At 45.1% G+C, this 23,966-nt stretch overlaps 3 protein-coding genes, 1 long non-coding RNA gene and 1 other non-coding gene across 13 annotated transcripts; 4 read left to right on the top strand and 1 right to left on the bottom strand.

Moving 5' to 3' along the window:
• Positions 1-34: 34 nt before the first annotated feature.
• On the top strand, positions 35-901 carry LOC144193371 (SH3 domain-binding glutamic acid-rich-like protein 3). Of its 2 annotated transcripts, XM_077712222.1 has the most exons (4): positions 35-222; positions 312-479; positions 584-645; positions 723-901. In XM_077712222.1, the coding sequence occupies exons 1-4, from the start codon at positions 175-177 to the stop codon at positions 730-732; spliced, it is 288 nt and encodes a 95-aa protein (XP_077568348.1). In that variant the 5' UTR covers positions 35-174; the 3' UTR covers positions 733-901. The 2 variants fall into 2 exon arrangements, with proteins under 2 accessions (XP_077568348.1, XP_077568349.1); XM_077712223.1 differs by lacking the exon at positions 584-645.
• Positions 902-1,160: 259 nt separating this feature from the next.
• Positions 1,161-3,307, top strand: rps12 (ribosomal protein S12). The gene is made up of 6 exons (XM_077712220.1): positions 1,161-1,280; positions 1,404-1,450; positions 1,858-1,974; positions 2,068-2,170; positions 2,403-2,504; positions 2,968-3,307. The coding sequence occupies exons 2-6, from the start codon at positions 1,437-1,439 to the stop codon at positions 3,028-3,030; spliced, it is 399 nt and encodes a 132-aa protein (XP_077568346.1). The 5' UTR covers positions 1,161-1,280; positions 1,404-1,436; the 3' UTR covers positions 3,031-3,307.
• On the top strand, positions 1,641-1,717 carry LOC144193458 (small nucleolar RNA SNORD101). Its single transcript, XR_013325769.1, has one exon. It is a non-coding gene; the product is annotated as a small nucleolar RNA SNORD101 (small nucleolar RNA).
• On the bottom strand, positions 3,135-17,958 carry eya4 (EYA transcriptional coactivator and phosphatase 4). 8 transcript variants are annotated; one of them, XR_013325740.1, is made up of 21 exons: positions 17,666-17,958; positions 15,330-15,379; positions 9,444-9,493; positions 9,098-9,228; positions 8,582-8,677; positions 8,126-8,239; positions 7,914-7,980; positions 7,698-7,834; positions 7,418-7,561; positions 7,239-7,321; positions 6,654-6,834; positions 6,415-6,563; positions 6,265-6,348; positions 5,904-5,993; positions 5,712-5,770; positions 5,485-5,645; positions 5,278-5,392; positions 5,076-5,197; positions 4,486-4,586; positions 4,326-4,426; positions 3,135-3,663 (listed from the first exon to the last, which is right to left on the bottom strand). XR_013325740.1 is itself a non-coding variant. In XM_077712209.1 (20 exons), exons 2-20 carry the CDS (start codon positions 15,360-15,362, stop codon positions 3,583-3,585), a joined length of 1,998 nt encoding a protein of 665 aa, XP_077568335.1. In that variant the 5' UTR covers positions 15,363-15,379; positions 17,666-17,958; the 3' UTR covers positions 3,135-3,582. The 8 variants fall into 8 exon arrangements, 6 of the variants coding, with proteins under 6 accessions (XP_077568335.1, XP_077568334.1, XP_077568339.1 ...); XR_013325739.1 differs by having other exon boundaries at positions 4,326-4,586; XM_077712209.1 differs by lacking the exon at positions 4,326-4,426.
• Positions 13,819-22,537, top strand: LOC144193372 (uncharacterized). Its single transcript, XR_013325741.1, has 8 exons — positions 13,819-14,221; positions 15,644-15,823; positions 16,729-16,893; positions 16,972-17,198; positions 17,698-18,024; positions 19,169-19,230; positions 21,786-21,868; positions 22,463-22,537. It is a non-coding gene; the product is annotated as an uncharacterized LOC144193372 (long non-coding RNA).
• The last annotated feature ends 1,429 nt before the right edge of the window (positions 22,538-23,966 follow it).

Below are 23,966 nucleotides of genomic sequence, written 5' to 3'. Positions count from 1 at the left end.
TAGTTTTTTGTATGGTTACATTTTAGGTGTGTGTGTGTGTGTGTGAGAACAAACCACACCTTGACAAAGTGGGCGTGTCAAGACACAGATATATCAAGCCCAAACCTGCTCACCTTGTCTGCGTTTTCTCCCAAAAATTTTCTGTGGCTTTTGCTAAATCGCCATTTTCCGACCATGGGAAGCATCGTGTATTATTATGCCAGCGTCTCCGGCAACATGGAGGTGCGTCCTTCTTTTTTTATATTGACTTTTGCCGACTTGCTTTAAAAAAAAAAAATGCATATTAACATGCAGAACATGCTCTCTTCCAGCTGAAGAAACGGCAGCAGAGGATCGAAATGGCCCTGGACGGCAAAGGTATCAAGTACGAGAAGGTGGACATTACGGCCAGTCAGGAGGCCAAGGACAAAATGAGGGCCATCGTGGGTGACCCCACGGCGCTGCCCCCGCAGATTTGCAACGGGAACCAATATTGTGGGGTAAGCTTGTTGTTTGATGGAAATATTATTATATTTTTTGGGTGTGGGATCTTCAACTACAATCCATATGGACTATTAAAATGCTACAATTGGCTTTTTGGTAGGAATGTGGCTGGGCAATTAGGCTCAATCCTAAACCTGTTTGGCCAAAAATCCTTCTGAAGAGGTGCAGCATGGTTGCAGGATCATGTTTATGAATTTTCAGACATGTAATAACTAATTGTCATTCTTTTCCCCATCCAGGACTTTGTGATGTTCGAAGTCGCGGTTGAGAATGGGGAACTGGAGAACTTTCTAAAACTGCCTTGAGGTTCCTGGCTTCTGAGATTCCCCCCAAAAATGTTTAGGATTTTAATGCTGCCATTGTGTACAAAAATGGAATGGTTAATTTAAAAAAAAGAACAATAAACAATGAAAAATGACTTCATTTGTTTATCCGTGAATTAAGAAAAACTTTTTATACTACTACTGTTTTGATGGGTTTTTTTCAAAGGTTTAAGTATAGTAATAATATAAGTACTATATAAACACATGTTATGTACAGTGTTATGGCACCCAAAAATATTTTTAAAAAATACTTTTAATGTGTATGCTATAATGCATACAGTATTCAACATTAACAAGATAAGTTTTATTTTAAAATATCAGGATAAAAAGGGAGTCGTTGTTGTTCATTCTATGCATTGTTTAATATTTTCAACAGGCAGTTCTCGGACGCCCTCATTTTGGGACCTCGGTGCATCAAACCCGTGTCGCGTTGTGATGACGTCCTCTATGCCCGCCACCCTGGAGGAGTAAAGAGTGCGTTTCCCCACTTTTACTTCAATCCGTTTAATAACTTAACCATCCTGCATTTTGACATACTTTAAACAGTTCATTCACAGTTTAGAATAACTATTAATCATATTTTGTGCTTTATTGCAGAAGTTTAAGTTCGTCGTCCACCTTTAATCAACAATGGCCGAGGAAGGGTAAGCACGACGTCGCTTTCATGTCGAATGTACAAAATGTAGTCAATTACGTTGTAATTTCCGCCTATTTACGTTTTCCTGAATATTTGTCATGTTGGACTCCTGTCATAATTAATATTCCTTAAAATTATCGTATAGTATGCGTGTTATCGCCTAACAATGCTATTCGCATCTAATCGGGCTCCCGCGCGCTTGAATGATGACTTGTATTTCTTTTGTCGGATACCCCTTCACCATAAAATGGTTGATACTCCAATTCTGACAAGCTGGGAGCTCGATAATTGTCATGTGAACGTGGGTTATTTAATGGTTTATAATTTGAGAGCTCGCTAATTGTGATGCGAACGTGTTTTATTAAATATAGATACATAATATATTAAAATGTTGACGTCATTTTTGTGGGACAGCGCTGCCGCTGGAGGTGTCATGGATGTCAACACCGCTCTCCCAGAAGTGCTCAAGACTGCACTGATCAATGATGGTCTGGCCCGTGGTATCCGTGAAGCTGCCAAAGCCCTGGACAAGTATGTATATGTCCTGATGAACTTTTCCTCACTTTTGAATGAAAAGCAAACAGTTTGATAGTTTGCCACATATTTTTTCCCCATTGAACCTAGACGTCAGGCCCACCTGTGCGTGCTATCCGCCAACTGCGACGAGCCCGTCTACGTCAAACTGGTGGAAGCGCTCTGTGCTGAGCATCAGATCAACCTGATCAAGGTGAGCTGGCTTTTTGCTGCACTAATGGCCGCCTCAAGTTCCAAAAACGTCCCCTAAAGTTGAATTTATTTGCATGGCCGATGACAATCTGACCCCGTCTACCGAAAGCCGTGACGATATCGCCACGGTTACCCAAATTTGGTCCGAGATGCGGTGGCCAAGTTTTTGGCTTTCTCTGCCGGGCGGCCATTTTGATTGCAAGCTGTCCTCACGACGCGTCTTCGTTTTTCAGGTTGACGATAACAAAAAGCTCGGCGAATGGGTCGGTCTGTGCAAGATTGACCGTGAGGGCAAACCCCGCAAGGTGGTGGGCTGCAGCTGCGTGGTCGTCAAGGTAACTGCATCCATTTTTTCCACTTTAAGTAGAGAAGCATGTCATTCAACAATTATTTTGACTTGAGCCAAATTATTTGCCCATTGGTTGATATTGTCATCCCATTTTATTGGACTCTTGGCTTAAGATTTCTGCTGTCGCGTACGGAAATGTGAATATTATGTAACTATAGATGATAATTAGACTAGTTGTGAAAATCGTGTCATTTTTCTTACCAAATTTTGGGTATTTTTTTATATTTTTGGACGCACGTTATGCCACGCAAGTCCAGTTGCCGTGCTCCTCCCATGCCGCGCAGCTGTTTTTATTCTGGCTAGAACGAACGCCACGATACGAGCTCCTTCATCACTTTGGTGACTGGGGTCCCTGAAAATGGCGACAAACCGTAAATCGCAAAGCGAACGCGTGGTAGCCCGAGGGCGGCGGTCGTTTTCTCGTTTTGATTTGGATGTATTTGCCACAGGACTATGGCAAGGAGTCTCAAGCCAAGGATGTCATTGAAGAATACTTCAAAACCAAGAAGTAAAGGGACAAACAAAATAAAAAGGTTGGAACTGACAAAAAAAGAAAATATCTTGCCTCAAGTTTCCTTAATTGTTTATCTGCCAAAATGATATCTGCCCCCCCCCCCCTTTTACTGGAATCCTTTGAAGAAGCACTCTAGATTGGTTTGTCTTTTAATATTTACACTTTTTGAAAAGAACATGAAAACACATTAAGGCACAAACACATGATGCACATCCTCAACAGCCCCATTCACCGCACCCCACAAAATAAAATAAAAACTTGGTATCGACACACCACCCACACCTCGACCCTTCACTTTTATTGCAAATAATTTACACAGGTGGGACGACCCAGAACGAGGAAGCTGGAGGAAAAAAAGGATAAAAAAATCAGCTGGTGTGCTTTACACTTGTATGGGGGCAAAAAAACTTTCCTCCCGCAGTTTGTTGTTGCTTTTAAGACCATTCAGTTTGTAAATCCAGGCGTTGGAAACACACCAAAAAAATCGCAGTGTATAGTTGGTTCTTAAATAGTTTTAGATTAAAAAAAAAAAATGTCCGGCGTAGAACTTTTACAGGTACTCGAACTCCAGTGCTTGATGTAAGGCCAGCAGGTCAGAGTGGCTGGAAATTCTCCAGAAAGGCATGTTGTGCTGTCGGGGAAACAATCAAATGGGGGAGGGTCAATTGGCGTTGCAAAAAAAAAAAACTGCAAACTAGCATGCAGATTAGCTATAAGAAGCTATATTTGCTTTCCTGCCAAAGTGAAAGTTAGCCACTAATTTTGAAGTTTAAAAAAATACATGCTTTACTCCTTGAATTAGCTTTTGATTAAGAACTCAAACCTCGGAATATACTTTATGGCCCAAAAATAAATATTTAGCTTAAACCCTGATTTAAACAAATAACAATTCAATAATAAGTCTGATTAAAAAATCAAGCCACACAATTAAAATGCTTTTTCCTTTTAACTTTGGCAAAAAAAGCATGCAGAATAATCCCGAAATGTACTAACTCACTAAATTAATACTTAGGCGAGTTAATAAGAACCTGCAAACAGTGAAAGCTCCCAAATGGATGCCTAAAATATCCAATTCAGCACCCGGTATGACCACTAGGGGTGCTGTTGCACACTTCCACTTGGGAGCTCTGACGTTGCTTATAAATTTGAATAAAATCCACCCACTTCAAGCGGTTAGCTTTAAAAAAACTAAGTGAGCGTCCAGACAGAAAGAACCAATAGACTACAGCAGGTAGGCCCGGCGTAATTCCAATCAAAGCTGAGTCTGCTTGGAGTGGGCGGGTCTCCATTTACCTTTTTGGCCGCCTGCTCCTCTTCCGCACCGTCCCCCACTACAACATACACTACTTTCCTGCCAAACCTTTGCATTATGCGCTCAAAGCAACTCTCTTTTCCTGCAGGAGAAACAAGGGGGGCAGGGTGAAAAGAAAAGGAGTCCAAATGTCATTTTTACCTGGCCGGCCGCATGCTCCTCATCCTTGCCATCGCCAATCACAACATATGTAATGTTAGTGCCAAAGCGGGACACAATACGCTCAAAACAGCTCTCTTTGCCTGGACACACAGAAGGCCTATCACAGCGTTTCCTTCTCGGTGGCCCATCCCCGACATTTGCTTGTCAGTCCCTCTGCCCCAAAATGGTGGATGATTATTATTATTTTTTCCTAGTGTCCCAAGAGCGGCCTAGAAAACTGCTCATCGTTACCCGACACTGTTTTGAAAATAGATAGGCAAGGTCATAAGGATGCTGTCACAAATTTTAGAAGATTCAGGTCAAAATAACCCCAAAAATATGCAAAATTCCTGAGTTATTGGCAGATTTGATCCCTTTAAATTCCTCTAAATCAGTTTCAACCAATATGTGATGTGCTGTTTTTGTACTCCCACCACTAGGTGTCAGTAATGATACATGATGAGCTGATTTAAACTAACCTGCTTGCTATGTATTTACAATGTGGATTTTTATTACTGTACGCCATGTCTGTTAAACAAAAAGTAGCTGTCGACTCATTTCACAATCTCTTCTCTAAATCATTTCCTCACCTATTTTTGTCGCACTGTAGATATTCTCCACGGGGAACGCCGACCCCAGGCTGTACAGGAGAATTTTGGCCAACGCCGGGATAAGCTGCGTGGTGGTCACCAGCACGTTGACGCAGTTGGTCCTGCAAGGCCCAGAGAGAGAGAGCGCTTGAGCACCCTCGACCACACCGTCCGTGGCCCCGCCTCCGCCACCTGGCCGTACCTGGAGCTGACGATGGACAGCGACTTGAGCGCGTGCGTCAGCCACGAGTCGGTCAGCGCCTCCACCTCGGCCCGCAACTGCAACCAAGCGTCTCTTTTGGCGGGACCCAGCAGACCTGCCGGGCGGCGACAAAGGAGGAGGAGGTCACGCCAAGAAGGTGGCTTGCCCCGCCCATCCACCCATCCCCGCGGTCATCATCCGTCTCACCTCCCACGTTGTTTTTGTAGGTGGCGTACAGCTCTTTGACGCGGCGGTAGCGGAAAGCCAGCTTCCTCATCCAGTCCACGCCGCCGCGGACGCCCGTGGCCAGGCACAGGTTGGCGCTGGTGGCAGCCGCGTGGAAGCCGTCGCTGGCGAAACTGTAAGTACTGCCCGTAACCACACCCACGTGAAGGTTTGTTCGAAATTGAGGCGGAGAGGGAATCGAATTTTACCTTAAGTCCTGCCCGTTGTCGTCAGATGATACGTCGTCGATATGTACCTGATCGCACTCCTGCAATAATAGGCATTCAAAATATTCATTTGTCGCCACAAGACGGCACTAAATTCCCCGTTACACGTTCAATTTAAAACAAGGCTAAAAAGTAGAACCCCCCAAAATCCAATAACCTCCTCCTCTTCCTCACCTCCAAATCGTTGAAGAACAAATGCGAATCGGCCAAATTGAAGATCATCTCCTCCATCCTTAGACCTAACGTGACGGCCATGGGGGGGTCCTGAGCAAAGACAAAGATGCCCTCTCTCATCACCGGAGATGCAAAAAACGGCGCTTTCCCCCCCAGTTCTTCCCGGTCAAAGCGGAAACGGCGTGGACGCTATTTCGGGAGAGGTGCGAACAGACGCAGCTGCCGCCAGAGCTCACATGAGCGGCCGCCTTCTTTACCGCCCTCGACGGGTCCTCGCCACTCGCCCGCCGCGTATTCCATTGGCTCAAATTCAAGTGGGAGGAGCTCAATTCTAAGCCTGGCCATCAATTCAGCGTCTTACCTTTCCATATTTCTGCGCGTAGGAGCCCGTGAGTAGGGAATGGAAGACGATGATGGTCTCGTCCAGGTCCCACACAAAAACCCTCTGGGCAAAAAAAAACAGGGGCGCAGGTTAGCCAAGGGCGCCGGAGCACCCGGACCCAGGCCGTACCTCTAAGTCGCTGTCGGGTGGCGGCGAGGGGTTGCTCTTTCGGCTCCTTCCCCGCGATTTGGCGCCACCGTTACCGCCGCCGCTCCGGCACGCTCGCTCGTCCAAGTCCTTGATGGGCGTGGACGGCCGCTGGACTGTCTCAAAGTCCCCTGCCGGACAGCCCAGGCCACCACATTTTGTTAGTTGTGTCATTGTTGTTTTTAGTCATGGCCGATTTTTAAAGCAAGCCCCCCTCTGACCTGGGTGAAGCTCGGCCGCTTGACCCGTCATGGCCGGCGTGGGGTCCTGGAGCTGGTAGGCGGCGGCCCCAGCCACGGCGCCGGCGTCCACGCCGCCGGGCGTCATGTACGTCCCGTACGTGGAGGCCGAGTAATACTGCGCATACTGGTTTTGGCCAAAGCTCGTGTACGAAGGGTATTCCTGTGGAGATACCAGATTTGTTAGCGAGTTAGGCTATTTCTTTTTTTACAAGTCTTCCCCCTAAAAGTCTGAAAATTCCAAGTGTCTCTATTGTAAAGTGGCGGCGTTATTTGATTTTGTCATCTGTTAAAATACTTTGTGTGAACTACTCTCACAGACGCGGCCAAAAAGGGAAAACAAAACTGCGCGTCGCTTGGATGCGGCGACGGCGCTCCAACATCTGCTGCCGTTCTGACGCCTGCCAAGTGGACTGGCGTGGGAAAGTTCACATTTAGGATTGGGAAATGGATGTAGAAAGTAGCAGCAGTGGGGAACAACAGTACTTTACACAAAAAAGACCTGTAGTCTAGCTAACAGGGCTAAATCCATACAAACAAAGGCAAAAATGGTCAACATTGGACTACCTGCTGTGTTGCCGTGTAGTTGGCGGGACTGGAAACCGAGTTATTGGTGGTGTAGAGGCCCGAGGAAGGGGTGAAACTTGAACCTGAGGACAAATGGATGTCACGCTCCATCTTAAAATGAGCTTCTGAAAACATGGGTTAACTCTCTCCCATCTTTTGACTTTCAGAGTTTTAGCGACCTGCCATCTGATAGGGCGAGTAGGCCGTCTGTCCCGGTTGAGGCGTGCTGAATCCCGGGCTGTAGCTCAGCCCAGCCTGCAGCGGAGACGGACTCTGGCCCAGACCGCTCTCCGTTTTGATGCCCGGTAACATTACTCCCAGATCTTAAAATTGAACAAAAAAATACAATACAAATGTCTAATCAAATGTAAAAAATTAAATACAAACTAAAATAAATTAAATTAGAATTACAATTTAAACTAAAATATATATATTTTTAAAAACTGCAACATTAAATACCATAGCCGGAGAGTCCGTAAGCCTGGCTTGTCTGCGAGTAAGCGTAGACGCCGGGCTGCTGAGCGCCCCCGAATTGCGGCTGACCACCGTACGATGGCGCCGACGCCGAGGGGGCGGAGAGGATGTGAGGGTACGGCCTGCCGAGGGAAACGCCGTACTCTGAGAATTCGGGCGAGCCCTCATCGCCCCGGGTAGGGCGGCAAGGCTGCTACTTACTTGGACGGGTAGAGGGGAGGGGAGTACTGGTGGGCCGAGCGAGGGCTGTAGCCGCTGCTCGTAATCACTGATCGGAAATTCAAAAAATGTTCACTTTAAAGATTTCATTGTTGACATACTTTAATGTGTTTTAACTGTTTATTTTTTTGCAGAAATACAGCTGAAGAAGTCATCAATTCCCATTCCCGGTGGACAGAAATATCATCCGTTACCTGAGCCGGCGTACGAATCCAAAACGGCGTCGTCCGTGGCGCTCACGGCGGAGGCGGCGGCGGCGTCGTTGTTGTTGTGGTGGTGGTGGTGGTGGTTCATGGGCTCTGTCTTCACTTCAAAAACGGTCAACATCACAAAGGTCAGTTTCATTACGTTATAAAAAAATTAAAGAAACAGTACATTGCAATGGCAAATTTAGGCTTTTCTATTCCTACAAAAAAAAATAGTCACCACCCAAAGTACCAATAAAGAATAGAAAATATTAGATCAGCGCTAGGAAAATACAGCAATAAATATCATTTAAAGTCGGTTTAAATTTTTAAACTGTGGTCTCCCCAACGCTGAGCCAAAAAAATTCATTCCAAAACACACACAACAATTGAACGCAAATACACAGAAAAGACACAAGCGTGCGCGGGGGTGCTGTCAATCCACACGCATGCACCTCTCTGTACCATAGTCCTTGGAAGTCGACGCAGGCGGGGGCGCTTGAGGCGGGCTGCTGCAGCCCAGCAGCCAATCGGCCGTGTTTAGAACCGTCATGTTTTCACCTACGAGGCGGGAAGGCGGCACACAGTCAGCCAGCCCCTCCCCTGCCCTGGACCGCAATGGACGTCCATTCCCCTACAGACTATACGAGTCCAATGAAAACTGGACTATTCAGTATTTTTCTTTACTCCTTTACTGAAGTCAGGCTTCAAACGATTTCTAAAGCTAATCTGATTTGACGTCAGAACAAGAGAATGCCAGCGATGTGGTTTGTTTTGAATAGATCCCGCTTCCTAGCGTTAGCTCACGGCCAAATCGTTCAAAAATGGGGTCACTAAAGGTCAACGGCGTCTTGTCTCACATGTCACGATCAAACTAATAATAATTAATATTGGATTTGAGGGAGAAAATGGTTTACATTGGCAAATGAAAGGATTACGTGTATGTATCTATGCGATATTTGAAACAAAATGTCCGCTCACCTCCTCCCGTTCCATTTGCAGTGACCACGGACGAGCTTTCCAGGTTGTTCTTGTCCAGCTTGGAATCGCCACCGCCACCGCCGCCGCCCACGCGATGATGAGGACTGGCTAGGTCCTGCATTTCCATAGACCTGCCACCAGGCGTACGTACGTACATTGATAATATTTACAAAATGATATGTCGCTTTAAAAAGTCTTCAATTTGATCACTTTATGGGCTGCCATTGAACAAATACACTGAAATCAGAGTCAGTTTTGGGCCCATTTTCATGGTCACTTTCTCTTTATTTCGGGGAACAAATTTAATGTCTTTTTTAGGCCGCCATTTTGGTATTTATTTATTTACCTGTTGTCGGAAGGCTCTGGAACATGAGAGTGACTGTTTGATTTCTTCACCTGCAGAAAAAAAAACAATGAGTCAAGTGAACTTAATCTCTAATTACACTAAATCATCACAAATAGTATTGTTATTGAAATAATATGTTATGATTATTTTAACGAGATAGTTAAGTGTAAAGGAATCCATAGCGTATCCGCATTTTGACCCTCAGATGCCCCAAATTGATTGACGGCGCCGCTAAGTGGCCCCTAAATTTGAACATTAACTTTTCCCCGTTGGCCCTCGACCTCCGTCCGGGCCGCCCTTCCTCTCCTCTTTGAGGGGTCAAAAGGTCACGGCAGGTCACGGCCACGTTCGCTGGCGGAAAGCAAATAGTGGGCTCTCCATTAAAATTCTTTCCTCCCTCTTATTTGCAACAGGAACTCATTAAGACAGTAAACGGAGGGCGGAGCCAAAGGCAATGCGCACCAGCTGCTTTCCAATGGCTGTGTCAACACGCCGCACGCGGCCAAGCGCACGCCGACCTTTTTCTGCCGTGGACGCACGCGGATGTCCAATCCGGTGGATTGGACGGAAAAAGAGGGCGGCGTCCTTAAAGGTCAGAACACTTTTTGGCAACCCAAAAATCACAATTCAGCATCACTCTGATAAACGCATTCAATTATTACCATTAATAAAGCTCATTTCATTTTAGTATAGATGCTTTAAATATTTGACTCGCTCTTTAAAGTATCAAAAATTTTCCCCCCAAAAAAATGTCCATCAGTAAGCATGCCCGTTTTTATAGAGACCAAATTGGATTTTTTTCTTACAATAATCCAATAATATATTTTTGAGCAATTATGGAAAGGGTCAGCGGTCTCACCTCGGGTCACTTTTGCGCATGTCACCGGCGCACTCAAGCACCCCGGTGGTCCGTCCGTCCGGCAGGTGCCGCGCGGAGCCGCGCGGAGCCGCTTTGCTACAAAAAAGACTTTGAATTGTTCTCTTCCATCTCGTGCTCCCAAAAATTGACAGTATCCAAAAGTACCCCCTCCAAAACGGGACGAGCTAAGAGAACTTTTGTAGGTCCATCCACGTCCTTCCTCCACCTCGGCTAACGGCGAGACTCTGGCTGGGTTTTTTTCCTGGGCGCTCCCCCTAGTCCGTCCTCACCCCTCCCTCCCGCCTGTCCCCCCCTCGGCTCCTCCCCCTCCTCGCTCACCCGTCACTCAAATCCGTTTTTTTTTTTTTTTTTCGGCCTAAAAACATGATTTGCGCTATGGCTCGGCGGCTCTTCTGAATGGCCGTTCACACCGTGGAACCGGATCTGGGTTATTAAAACCGCCATTATTCAGCCCCATTGTTTTTTTTGTTTTGTTTTTGTCGCTTGGAATGTTCCTTAAAAATTTGCGGAGGGAGGAAGCCACTTGCTCGTCAAATGTTTTGGTCTCAAAACACGCCTGAAATTAAAAACCAAACTCACTCGCTTGGGCTGATCACAGCAGAGAAAACAAAACATTTTTAAAACGCTGACTTCTGCTCCTTTTTGTATTTATGCTGTTTTTTATTTTGTCTGTTGCAGAATATTCCACTTGGATCAAAACCAACGGCAGATATCTCCGATGAAATAAGGTAAACCTCATCAAAACATAGTATTTTGCTCTACTTGTCTACGTATTTATTCCAAATAAAAGCCCCAAAATAGTTCATAACATTCTGTTGACCTGGTCAAATTGGATAAAAACCATTGTTTTTGGCAGCCATATTTTTTTCACCAATTTGGATCCCAGGGCATTTCTGTCTGTCCCATTTTGTGCCCCCCAACCCCCCCATTTTGTTCGAGCGCTGGCTTATCAGCGGGGTGAGTAACCCAATCCCCTTCCTTTCATGTAAAATACATTGTGCCTCCCGTGGCCCGCCAAGCGCCCCCCAGCAGTCGTGGCCCAGCCCGGCCGACCGGCCGGCCGGGGAGGTGTAAAACTATCCCTCCTCTTTATGTCTGAAAAAATCTGCCCCCCCCCTGTCTCCTTTTTTGTTGTTTTTTTTTGTCCCTTTGGGTCCACTGAAACTTTTGTACCACAGAGAAGGAGCCAAAAAGGGAGGAGGTTTTTTTTGCATGAATAGCCGGGCCAGAACGCCAGACTCCCCCCCCCATTTACCTGTAGACGTTCACACGAACGTCACGGGAAAACTAAACTTTTATTTTTTTATTATTCCTTTTCCTGATTTTATTTATGGCCAGCTTTTATTTGGATATATTTATTTCATTCTTATTTATTTAGTAGATTTAGATTTGAGCTTTTCAGTTTCTATTTCTTTTAATATTCATGTATTTCAAGATAGATTTGAGTTTTTAATATAGTATTTAAATCTGGCTTTTGTTGCCATTAGATTATTTGTGAGTTGAAACTGGATCCAGTATTGGCCCCATATTTTTTTTTTACACCCAATTCCCCAGTGGACAGACAGAACCCAATTGAATAAGTCTCCCTGTTATTTTTTTTTGTTCCCAGCCGGTGGTCTTGCCACGCTCCAGAAAACCGTGTCAGAAAGGCACGGATGGCCGCAGGGACGATTGGGCTCCACCATCGAATGCCGCTTAACTCCACGGCCAAATGAAAAGTAAGTGACGGACGGATGCGTTTTTTGGCCCGGATTGGATTGGCCCTGCTGGCTAATCTGATCAAATCTGATTAAAAAAGCCACACACGCTGAAGAAAGCCACACCACCACCACCACCACCGCCAGACTCCCAAAAGCACAGAATTTTTTTGCAGATTTCCTCCAATTTCTTCTCACCTTCTCCGAGGGATGTTCCCACTTGGATTTGCACTCCAAGCCCCGCCCACTATTCGCCATCGCCAGAATGTAGAAAGGCGGCGTTTTGGGAAAGCGGACTTGAAACACAACACCGCTTTTCCCTGACCCGACCGCAGAAGTTCCACCCCCACACCGACCCCAAACCACATCCTCCAAAAGTCCCCCCCCCACCCCAAAAATAATGGAAGAAACCTTCCCGCGAGCCCCCCAACTTCTCATCTCGCAGACCTCAGACGGCGGACGTTAACGCGATGGCCACTTCCGCGTTTAGGAGTCAAAAGTTTGTCCTCAAATGATATTGTCAAAGTGGCAATCCGATACGCGGGCAGCCCGGCCGGCGGCGGGGGTGTGCGCCCTTTCGGGGGCGGGGTCAAACGCGGCCTCGCTATCTGTCTGCGCTGAAAAGATGTTTTCAGAAGATGGCAGGCAGGCTACCTTCTGTCGGGATGTGGCAGGCCGCGGCATTATTTAACAGCCGGTCATCATTTAATTAAAAGGCGCCTGAAAAGGAGCTCCATCTTAATGGCATTAGCTTCAATTATTGACGACGGACGGACGGGGGGTGCCGTGTCCTCCTCCTCCTCCTCCCCCTCCTCCATCCTATCCACTTATTGGATTCTTTTTCCAAAAGTCAAATCAATTCAAGTTGGCGTAGAGCAAGGGTGTCAGACAGCAACATACCATTTCGCTACAAATGAACAGATATAAATGTAATGTAATAATATACATAGAAAGTGCCCAAAAGTAACCACTGTTTTTTTTCTTTTCATTCAGGCATATTGTTGATCTCTATCAAACTGGATCCCATTTCCACCGCACGCAGGATTTCTTCATTTTGACCCAAAAAATGAGGTATAGTGCCCACTAACCATACAAAAGTTCCCACATCCTTCAAGTTAGCCCAAAGGTAACAACATTTCCCTCAATTTCACATTTACAAAGCTGTCACAATTTCCAACCAATTCAGATTTTGGTCCATCTAAGTTTTTTAGGCTATCTGCTAAGCATCAGTCTAACAAGAATTACTGTGCTCTCCTTGTCGTCGGGCAGATTAAAAAAAAGAAAATGGCGATGACGTCTGAGCCCTTCTGGCCCGGCTCGCATTTAGCTACCGACGGAGCGCACGGGCGTGAAAGCGGGGTGCAACCTGACCCCCCTTGGCCTCTTCTAACCGAGACAGCTGCCCTACTTGGCGCTGGGTTCATTGGCCGCCATTGACGGCGCCACACGTCCAATCCACTACTCATCATTTTACGACTAGTAGTCAGTATTTTTCCCACAAGACCACTGGGGGTGGGCCCCCTCGATTTGGGCGCGCGTGACACGGGCGGGCGAGCCGAGACGCTAAATCAAAGGCGTAGTTGACAGCCAGACGTCAGTTTGGTCACGCAAAATGGTTAACGGCGTTGGGCCGCGGCTAAACAAGTACGTGACAACAGGTGGAGCGGGACAGTTAAACGGGCTAAAAGTAGCGTTAGCCAGCGCTGCTGGCACGGACCCAGGCTCCTTCTGGGCCACCCCCAGTGGACGTCGGTCGGGGTGTCGGGTGGCAACACACAACTTTGCGTCTTGGCCCCCACCCCACCCCGGCCAGCTAAATGCTTAAACGCTTTTGGCCTTTATTGTGGACACGGGACACAAGAATAATTCAACAATGTAACCCCACAAAATATCGATTTCTCTCCAAAAATTGGACACCTATTATGGTTTCTGACCTCTTGACCCCAATAATGTCATTGCATATTCCCTTTGTAATTGCAAAAAAAATGATGATAGTCCCCTGATGTATCATTCAAAAGTTATAACTTTTTGTGTCTTTTTTAAATTTTCATTCCTCTGATTTTTACAGAAAAAAGTGGGTGTGGCCAATGACTGTAAGCGAGGACACTCGACTTCTTCTTCCAAGAAAATTGAACTGTCTACTTTTGGATTCCTCAAAGTCATCAACTTCGAGTTTTTGGACATTGCCAAAGTTAAAACAGGTATGTTTGTTGTATATTTTATTTTTAGTTTTTTGTCCCCCCACCCCAAAAAAATTATCATCAAAATAGTTAAAATGATTATGGTTGGCCTTTTTTGACTAACCAATTGAGTTCCTAAATTGATCAACAACTCCCTGTAAATTTTTTAGTGAACAAAAAGTTCCCCCCCAAAAAGTCCCCGTTACCTTCCAAAAGATTGGAACGACGACTTGTTTACTGCAATTTGATCTTGTCATCCGAGAAGTACACATTGTTCAGTGGCCCAACGCTTCCTGTCGTCTTGCTTAACATTTCCACAATACGCAGGATTTTTTTTCAATTTTTTTATTTGATTGTTTTCCCGCCCTGCCCCGAAGCCAACGCCATACATTTTTTTTTGTTTTTTAAACCCATCCATTCACGTAAATATGTGCGACCCCACCCCGAAAATAAACCACGACGTCTCTCGATTAAACAACGTTGATTTTAATTTCAATTTATCGGACAGCCAAATTGAAAAGGCGCGGCGCGTTGTCTTTTCGATATTTAATTCCCTCCCGACAATCAATCAATGTGCGCCGAGCTCCAATTCGCGTTTAAGATGATGTCACCGTCCTATTTTAAGCAGGTCAAGTAACCCAGGAATATAAAGCTGTTAATATTTAATCAGTAGACCCATTTCTTTTTCTCCTTTTCACCTTCTTTCTTTTTTCCATCTGTAGATTTCAACGACGGCGAGTTAAAATCCACTCGGCCGCCGTCCGGTTTAAAAACAAATTAAAAAACGGAGGGAAAACGACGTAGCAAATGCGACGTGGCCCCGCCCACAGGTGATGAAATTTCACCTGCGGTGCCGGCTGAGCAAGCGCTTTCAAACGGCCACTAAATCATTTTACAAACAATACGCCGGCGAGCTTTAATTAAGCAAAATGATGATGTCACGGCGCACTGATTGTGGCGTTCCGTGTGCAAAAAAAGATAAGAAAAGCCCTTAAAATGAATATAATAAAATGCAAAAACCTTTTGAGAAAAATAAGAGAAAAATAAAGCCCCAACATATTTATGTTGTTTTATTTCAATATCCAGCACAGCCAAAGAAAAGAATTAGAGAATCGGACTAGCAACTTACTATTTGCTGGTTGAGGTCTTGCGAGGCCTCCATGACTTTGTGGCCTTCAACTACAACAAAAACATGACAAGAGTATCATTGTTCCAATTTGCAAATTCCATATTAACATTTTAATTTTAAAACAGTACCCCAAGGAGAGTTCACTTTTCCTGTCATTTAATTTTATGGATAATAAAATGGGTCCCAAAAAATAGCCATGTCATAAATCCTAACATTTTCTCTACACGCCATGTTTGAAAAAAAAAGAAAAAAAAGTGACACACACTTGCATTGCGGTTGTGTTGATGTGTCACTCGGCTGTGTTTATGTGCCAGCAACAGGAGCCGACCGGAGCCGACCCGAGCCCACGGAGCCCCGCCGATGGTCTCGGACCGTCCCACGCCACTAAATATCAACAATGAAAAGGGACACGCGTAAAGGATCCCCGCGCTTGGACGCCGGACAACCGGACCCATCCTGACGTGATTGGGGGACAAAGCCACGGTGGTTGCCAGGTAAAAAAAAGAACCCTCCAAACCAAAAAAAAATGTAAATAATTCATTTTAACAAGCATGAGCAAGTGTATCAAAAGATATTTTCTATTCTCAATGTAAGAAAAAATAGTATTATATTTTGGTGGAATAGAAAAAAATAAAATAATATTATACGCCATTTTTAAAAGGGGAAAAAGTAGTTTAAGTGGCGCCACATGCTTTCTACCGCAAGCTCAGTCTGTGGTTTGTTCAACATATAGCTTCACATTTTGCCACCCCCCTCCTCTGCCTTTTTTTAATACCTCAGCAGACCCCCCCCCCACTCAGCCACTCGCCCACTCGCCCACTCGTCATCGGCATACCTTACAGTGAGAAATAGAATTCTCTCTTGTGGCCCAACGGAGGAAATGGCAGGCATCATCGATTGGCCGGGCGGTGTCAGGTGACCGCTAATCCTCCCGTCGAGGCGACCATGATTCATTGCTGCTTTTAATTGTTCATTTAATGGGAATTTATTGGAGGGGCTCACATGCCCTCTGCCCCAAAAAAATAAATAAATAACAAAAGGCCGACCAATCAATTCGCCGGAGAGCTGCATTATTGTCTCGGGTTTCGGGACAGGGACGGCGATGAAAAATTCAGGGGGCCACGCTCGCCGGCGACTTTGACTCGTATCGAGCGGGAAATGTCACCGCATCAAATAAATAAATAAAAAATCTAGTACATGACAGACAAAAAAATACATGGATTACACTTTAAAAAGTGTTAAAGTACATTTGAAAAAACATAAGGCACTAGGCAGAGTAAACAAATTACAATGAAGTCCCTAAAAATAGACAACTAATAAAGTACAATGTTACAAAAAATGTTTTAACATATGTCTTGAAATGCATACTTTTCTAATCAAATTTTACACTATTTTTCAGTCCTCACGAGGGTGCTGGAGCCTAACCCAACCAACAACAGAAAAAAGTTGGCGATTTGTTTGCCGGTCAATCGGGATGTGGTACCCGGAGAAAACCCACACGTGCCCAGACAGAACACACAAACTCCATACGGGGATCGAACCCTCGATCTCAGAGATGCGAGACGTATGTGTCAACCGCCACTCCGCCTTATAAGGCCGTTCATTTGTCCAGCAAGTCCACCACTTAATCATTTATTTGCAGAACGACATCTGTGGCAGCCATTCCAGTTATGCGTATGAATTTATGCCTGCTGCGCTTATTACAAATGCGAAGTGGAATCGGTCGCCGGGCGGATTATGGAAGCACTAGTTAAAAAAGCCTCAGGTATTGCCGTTTCCAACCTGTCAGGTACGAACGCAAACGCCACGTGGAAGGGACCAGGACCCAGCTCGGGAGAGATTCATTCCACCTTCGCTGGATAGTAACACGTACGTATATTAGATATAAACATAGGTCATGTGATCAAAATGTATGAAGAAATCCCCGATTTCATGTATTGAAGTGACCATTTTTATAATTAGGTTGTTGTTACATTTCATTAAAAATGTACAACTGCAATCTAAAGTCTTGGGACATTTTTTTAACCTAACTACTATAGGATACTAATTTAAAATACCCAATACTAACCCTTTATAGTGCAAAGGACTATTTTGGTACAGTAAAAAAATAACAACTTACATCTGTGGTTCCAATGACTTAATTGACTTTTTTAAATTAATATATAGTAAAACAATAAGTTCATAAAAACAACATGAAGGTCAGAAATATTGTGCATATGCCAAAAATCAACACAAAATTTAACCTAATGCGATCACAATGATTTGGACGTCTACCGCCGTCAATGCTTTCTAAAGGGTTAAACTACAACTTGATCTAATAGTTGCACTGTACATACCTGCTTTGCACCAACGAGTAGTCTGGTCCCAGGTCCCAAGTCCCGGGTCCCGTTTACTTGTCGCTGTCGCTCATCCTAAAGACGTGCTGCGCTCTCCGTGCCACTCGATGACAACATCACTGCAAAGATCTTCCTTCCCCCGAACAAACTTGTGACGACAAGCCGGAAAAAGTTTTGAAGAGGGCAAAGAACGGAGTTGACAACGACGTCGGCGCCCAACAACTCTGCTGGAAGACGACAAGTCCAAGTTGGAGGAGCGGACGCTCGCAAGCGAGCCATTACAAGCAACTTCATTAAAGGACAGACAAGGCACCAGTGCGCATGCGCGATTCCCACACCGAGACGTCGATGACCAAAAAGTAAGTAATGGGCGGGAAGAGGGATATTCTTCAATTTAACTTATTTCTATTTAAACTAGTGACTCCATATTATTGTGTATGCTTTTATTTAGACACTGTTCACTCTTTATAACCGTTGTATTCGTTCCGCAACATGTATTTCATGTCTAATTTTGTGTCGCTCGTCGTGCGAAGCTAGTTTGCTAACTATACGCTCGTAATAAACTTAGTCATTTCGTTTATAAGCTAACAACTCGAAAATAGCGTGTGTTTTCGACGGAATTGAACATTACAAACTCTTTATTTAAATATATCTTTCGTGGTTTAAATTAAATATTACAGTGACAAACATATTTGAAATCTTTGAAACAGGTGCACTAATTAATGCAAAAACAAAGCAGGCCAAGATTTGCATTGTTTTTGTCTGAATACAAATGTCCTATTTCTTCAAATTCATCCTATTATTCAAAGGGAGATATGGTTGGAAATCTTGCTATATGCTCCCCATTTATTTTCACCCAAAATAAATGTTATAAATTAGTAGTAATGCAAATAAAATAGACACACAAATTAATAGATCAAGCTGAGACAGAGAGCAAATTAGCTAGTTTCAGCAACGACATATAAGAAGTGTGTTCAGGTGTTTTTTTTTTAGGTGTCTCAAGGTAGCGGCAGCCGCGCCCCTCCATTAGCGAGGGTGACGTGGCACCCCCTCTTCTCCCCGGGCCCCTAAGAAAATGGCGGCCGGCCGGCCTCCATTTATAGCTTTTGCTTTGCCGGCCCGGGGTGCTGACGACGTAAAACGAGAAGACGCTTCCAGAAAATCCGGAGTGTCAGGGTGCAAAGATAAAAATAACCTTTGAACGATGGGCACGACCATTAGTCGCGCGGGCTGGCATGTCACATGGCAACGTTTCAGACGTGATTTATGATTATTACTACCGCCAGTCTGCCCGCCCGCCCGCACCTCCAAATTGGATTGCCAAATGAGGGTTATTTCAGGCAACCGCGCATGAACCAAATACCTGGATGGATTTTTTTCCTTAATAGTAATAGTACAATGCGATGCTTATTTTCATGACAGGTTTCATGGCATCTTCCTCTTGTTTTTGTGAAAATTGTTCCTGTAAAAGACAATAAATCCATATCTCATTTCTTTCTGCAGGACACCGTTAGTATGGCTAACTTTGGGTGACCATTGCGGCACATTCAAGAACACGCCTGAAGGTAAGTTTAAAAACTTTTTTGTTGTATCCACGATAAAATAGATGTCTGCGAGTGGCCATTTTTAATTGTCAGAGCGAACGTCCACCAGGGAGAAACAAAGGAAAACATTTGGCACGTTGTAAATTCCGCTGGTGTCCTTCCCCTTCGGCCGGCGCTCCGGTTACACTGGCAACTATTTTAGTGGATCCCTGGCCCTTCCAAATAAGATGTCACGCCACGGCGACGTCCAAGATAGAATAAACGTCAATAGAATTTAAAGTCATATAATTTAAAGTCATATAATTTAGTATTCCATCATTTCGATTAAATCAACATTTAATTACAATTAGGGACTCAAATTCAAATGGAAATATTGTGATCCCCTTTAGTATTTGCCTTTATTTTTCTTCCTCTAACATTAGCTTAGCCGCTAACCAACGAAAACAAAGTCCCACTAAACTCATCAACGCAAAAAAACGAGCTACTCGTCGTAACGCTAATCAACAACGGCGGTCACCCGGCCGGGACCGGCGTTTAAGGGACGAGTCCATGTCGTAAGTCTCCATCTCGGGCCGCAAATCCCCACGCTGACACCGAATCTCCCAGGTATTACGGCATTGCGGCAGGAATGCCTGCTATGTTGTTTCAACTCATGAAAGAAGAAAGAGCGCGGGACAAATTCAATCAAAATGTCCGTCCGTCTTTCCTCTGGCCAATAGATGACGCCGACACACGTGTTTTTAATGATAAAAGATAAGCTGAGGGAGCTAATGAAGGATCAGTCCGTATGAGCTAAGTGCAGTTTAACCAATATTAGATGGAAATTAGCACTCGTCGCCGGGGCCTCATTCAGAGGAATTCCAAGAAGACTTATTCGTGGCCTAATTGTGCCTCAGTCTGGTCTAATGGCGGGCGATGGAGATTGTCGCAGTGGACCTCACAGGAAGGAGCGCGGATTAAATTCAGTTGATACGTCTATTTATCTCCAGTCAAGTGCTTAGATGAAGTGCCGTCTGCTCTTCTCTCACCAGAGTGGATCGATACTCCCGCAGCATCGGATGACTGATAATGTCTTCCATCTTCTTTAACCAGGCTGCTAAAAAAAAAAAAAGAAAAAAAGAAAAAACACAGCGCCCCCTAGGGACACTAGCTGGAAGCAATTCATTCCAAAGACCCCGCCCTCCCGGGCCCCCCGCTAATGCACTCTTTCATGCGCTCTCCCGTTACCTGGCTGGGCCTCCGTCACCCTCCTGTCTCGTTGCGCTTTTGTGGGCATTTTTTGGGGGGGAGTAACGCGATCCCGCGCCCCTCTTCCTCCCCCGGGGTGGTCCCGCCATCCCCACTGGGTCCCCGCCCGCCAAACAATGGGAAGATGACGGGGATGGAATGAAGTCTACCTGTGCCATCTGTTTTGCTCCCATTTAGCAGCTGCTAAGCTAAGCTTACAAATCTGTCAAAGTCGTCCTCACAATCGTCAAAAAACCAGCAAAAAATAAATTAAAAAGGCTTTGTGGTGTGCTAAAGTTTTGGCCACACCCACCGCCTGGTTTTAGGGCGTGCTTAGGGAATAAAACAAATGTTTTCATTGTGTTTTTCAGCTAAGTTAGAATATTTTAGTAAGCAACCTTGCACACTACGTCTTATCCAGAAGTTTGTTCTTGACTCTTGTTGTGCACGCATTCTTTATCCTCATCTCTGTGTAACAGGAGACGCCCCCCAACGGCACCACCTAGACTCAGCCACGTCAAAAATAAAAATCATTTGTCCGCTACGTGACTGTGGCCATTAAAAATGCATGGTGTTGGCCGGGGTGGCGAGGGGGGGAGGGGCTTCTCCGCTCCTAGGGGAGGAAAGATGACGCGCCCGTCTCCGGAAGGGCATCCGTACAAAAAGTGGACAAAGTGCTATCCAAAAATTGGACAGAAAGGGGGAGAAGAAAAATTGACCGTATTTTTTTCTTTTCTAGTTGTATACATTTTGCTCCAAAATATGGTCATCTAAATAAAAGTGGGTATACTACTATACCTACTACCACTATGTAAAATGGCCGCCAGTCCAAACAAATTGGCCGTGTATTAGCGTCAATGGCGTCCAATGGCGTGTGTGTGGTCGTCCTCGTTCAGGAGTGTTTTCTTTCCACTCCATCTGTTTCTCTTAAGCCATTCGCAGGAACCTGGGCCATTTATTGGCACGTGCGTACGTACGCACGACCAAATAAGCTAGCGCTTTTGCAATCGGGTGGTCAAATCTGGACCCAATTAAACGGGGGACCCCCCTCCAAAGAGCTCCTTCACACCCATCTCGAGGAAGAGCCCCAGATTAGAGGAATATTTTCCTTATAGCAGACTATTTTTTGCGGAATTCCACGCCATGGTAATTGAAGCCACGTGCGGGCCCTGGGCAGCAAAACTTTTCAAATGTCATCCATGTTTTCATACATTTGTGTAAATTTACTCCCAAATGTATATTTCCCTGCATTTATTTAGCTTGGATTGACTCCATTTTGCTCTTCTGGATAGTAAAGTCTGATTTCATTTACCTTATTGACAAAACTTGCCCTCATTTTGTTTTCGCAGGGCGCCATTGGTGATGATGTCAGCATCAGCATCTTCCCTCATCTGATTGGTTGAGCAGTGCAAACGAAGAATCAGCATTTCTGGTGAGTGTATTGGATATTTTTGTGTGTGTTTTCGATCATATTATTAGGGATAGGGACTTTTCCAGACCTAGTTTCCTGAGCCAAGATGGTCCCCATCAGCTAGCTTCTCGTTTAAACTCGTTGGGACCCTCCACCGCCGTCGTCTGGGGATGAATGGACGCTTGTTGAGGTCGTCGCCCGCCATCCCGCTTGTCCGCGCCCTATCGTGCCACATAAGTGGCGTTATTAGCAAGGAAAGCAGAAGGAAACAGAGTCATGTGGCGGGCAAAAAAAAGTGCAAAAACACGTGGCGGGTGATTGCCATTCATGTCTTCCTAATTGTAATGGACTTCAATCCTGTAAAAACAACACGCTGGGTAATTCTGCTGCGCCCCGCGTAATGGCGCCCAGCTGCTAAAACATCATTTAGCACGGCGCCTCTTCCCATACCGGGGTGGAGGGGCGTGGTTTACCTTCCCTAGCCCCGGACCGAGCTTTGATCGGCATAATTGCGTCGAAATCAAAGTCGAGGAGCGCCGACAAGTGCTTGTAATAACAATAAAGACAAATTCCTATGAGTGCTGACTATTTTCTGTCCTCTGATTGGTTGGGCAGAGCAAAACTGGTTAAAGCAGCGAGATACTGCCGCCTGGAGGCCGAGACGTGGACACACACCCCTTCAAAAAATTTAGTAAGTTTTTTAATTTTAAACTTTGGTCATTTTATGGCTGTCCTACTGTTACAGTGACCACTAGGTGGGAGTGTTTCTCTAAATGATTTTGGCATCTTTTTGGGAATATTTTAAAGGGAATACAAAAGCAAACAGCCCATTGAAGTGTAGTGTAAGGTTAGATAAAACTAATTTTTGAGTGTGTCTGCATCGTAATCTGAGTTCATTTAAATTTGTTGATGTGATATTACGATTCAGCGTTGCCAAAAGTCTCCCCCGCTTGCTTGAGATATGACATCCTTATTAACTTGCTGTTCTCTTGGGAACAAAGTGAAAGTCAGTGGAAGAAATGACAGCATCAGCTGCCTCTAAATGGGAGATTCTGCTATCCTTCCCTCCCTCCCTTTTTCTTTTTCTCGGCCATTTGGGCAAACGTCCAACAAAACTATTAGCGACTATGGGAATCCCTCTTTGCGCTTCTCCCCTCAGACGGGGCAGGCGGCCAAGTTTATTTTCTCCCAGGTGGTCCCTCGGAGGGCGGTGTCGTTAAAGGGCTGGGGGGGGGCTTGATGTATGAGGTGAGGGTCCTCCAAGTGACATCTTTTTTTTCATCCTGCGGCCCAGACTTGAGGTGAGCGAGATGAGGGCAACTTGGCCTCCACCTACAATTTACTCCTTCTTACAAAGTCGTTTAAGATGTTTCAGTTTGTGTTAAGATGTAAATTGACCCCCCAATTTCAAGATTTTACCCCACAGAAGATCCGGATGGCTAATTTAAATTGCGTTTTAGTGCAATTTGCAAAAAGTGGCGTCGAAAACCGCCGCCTGGTGGTTCAGAGTGGAATTTCAGGTGAAAAATAGAAAGGCTCGGATTCAGAGAATTGTAGTTTTTTTTAAATTGAAAAAAAGACAAAAAAAGTAGAAAAAAATGATACAATGAATAAAATACCAGTTGAAAAAAATAGACAACTCTATAACAAAATCTTACAAAAAACTAACTGTAACTCATTTTCCCCCTAAATTGACATTTTTCAAGGCAAACCAAACACTCGCTAAGATTTCCTCGCCTTTGACAGATTTAGCAGCTCTCTTGTTTTTTTTTTTCTCTCCCAAGTATTTGCCAACAAAATGGCGACCGAGGCGGGTGGGGGGGTTCTTGCTATCAGAGCGCGCCGGAGAGGCCTTTTGTCAGAATGCATAAATAACTGTCGGCGGGATGTAAACAGCCGCGGTCATAACCCAAGCACAATTCAAACAAGCGCTCTGGGCAAGATGAACTCTTGTGAATTCTTTCCTCTTCTTTTTTTTCTCCTCCATTCCAAAAACAACTTCACATTTGGCTTGTTTTTCACTCAAAAAAATCCCTCCGACGGAAGCCTCTTCAAACCATCTCCGTTTAGGCCGGCCGGCCGGCAGGCAGTGGCCTTTGTTTGTTTACACGTCCGACGT

Source organism: Stigmatopora nigra, chromosome 2 (genome assembly GCF_051989575.1).
Source record: "Stigmatopora nigra isolate UIUO_SnigA chromosome 2, RoL_Snig_1.1, whole genome shotgun sequence".
Lineage (NCBI taxonomy): Eukaryota > Metazoa > Chordata > Actinopteri > Syngnathiformes > Syngnathidae > Stigmatopora > Stigmatopora nigra.
This window is presented reverse-complemented; position numbering and strand designations above follow the sequence as displayed.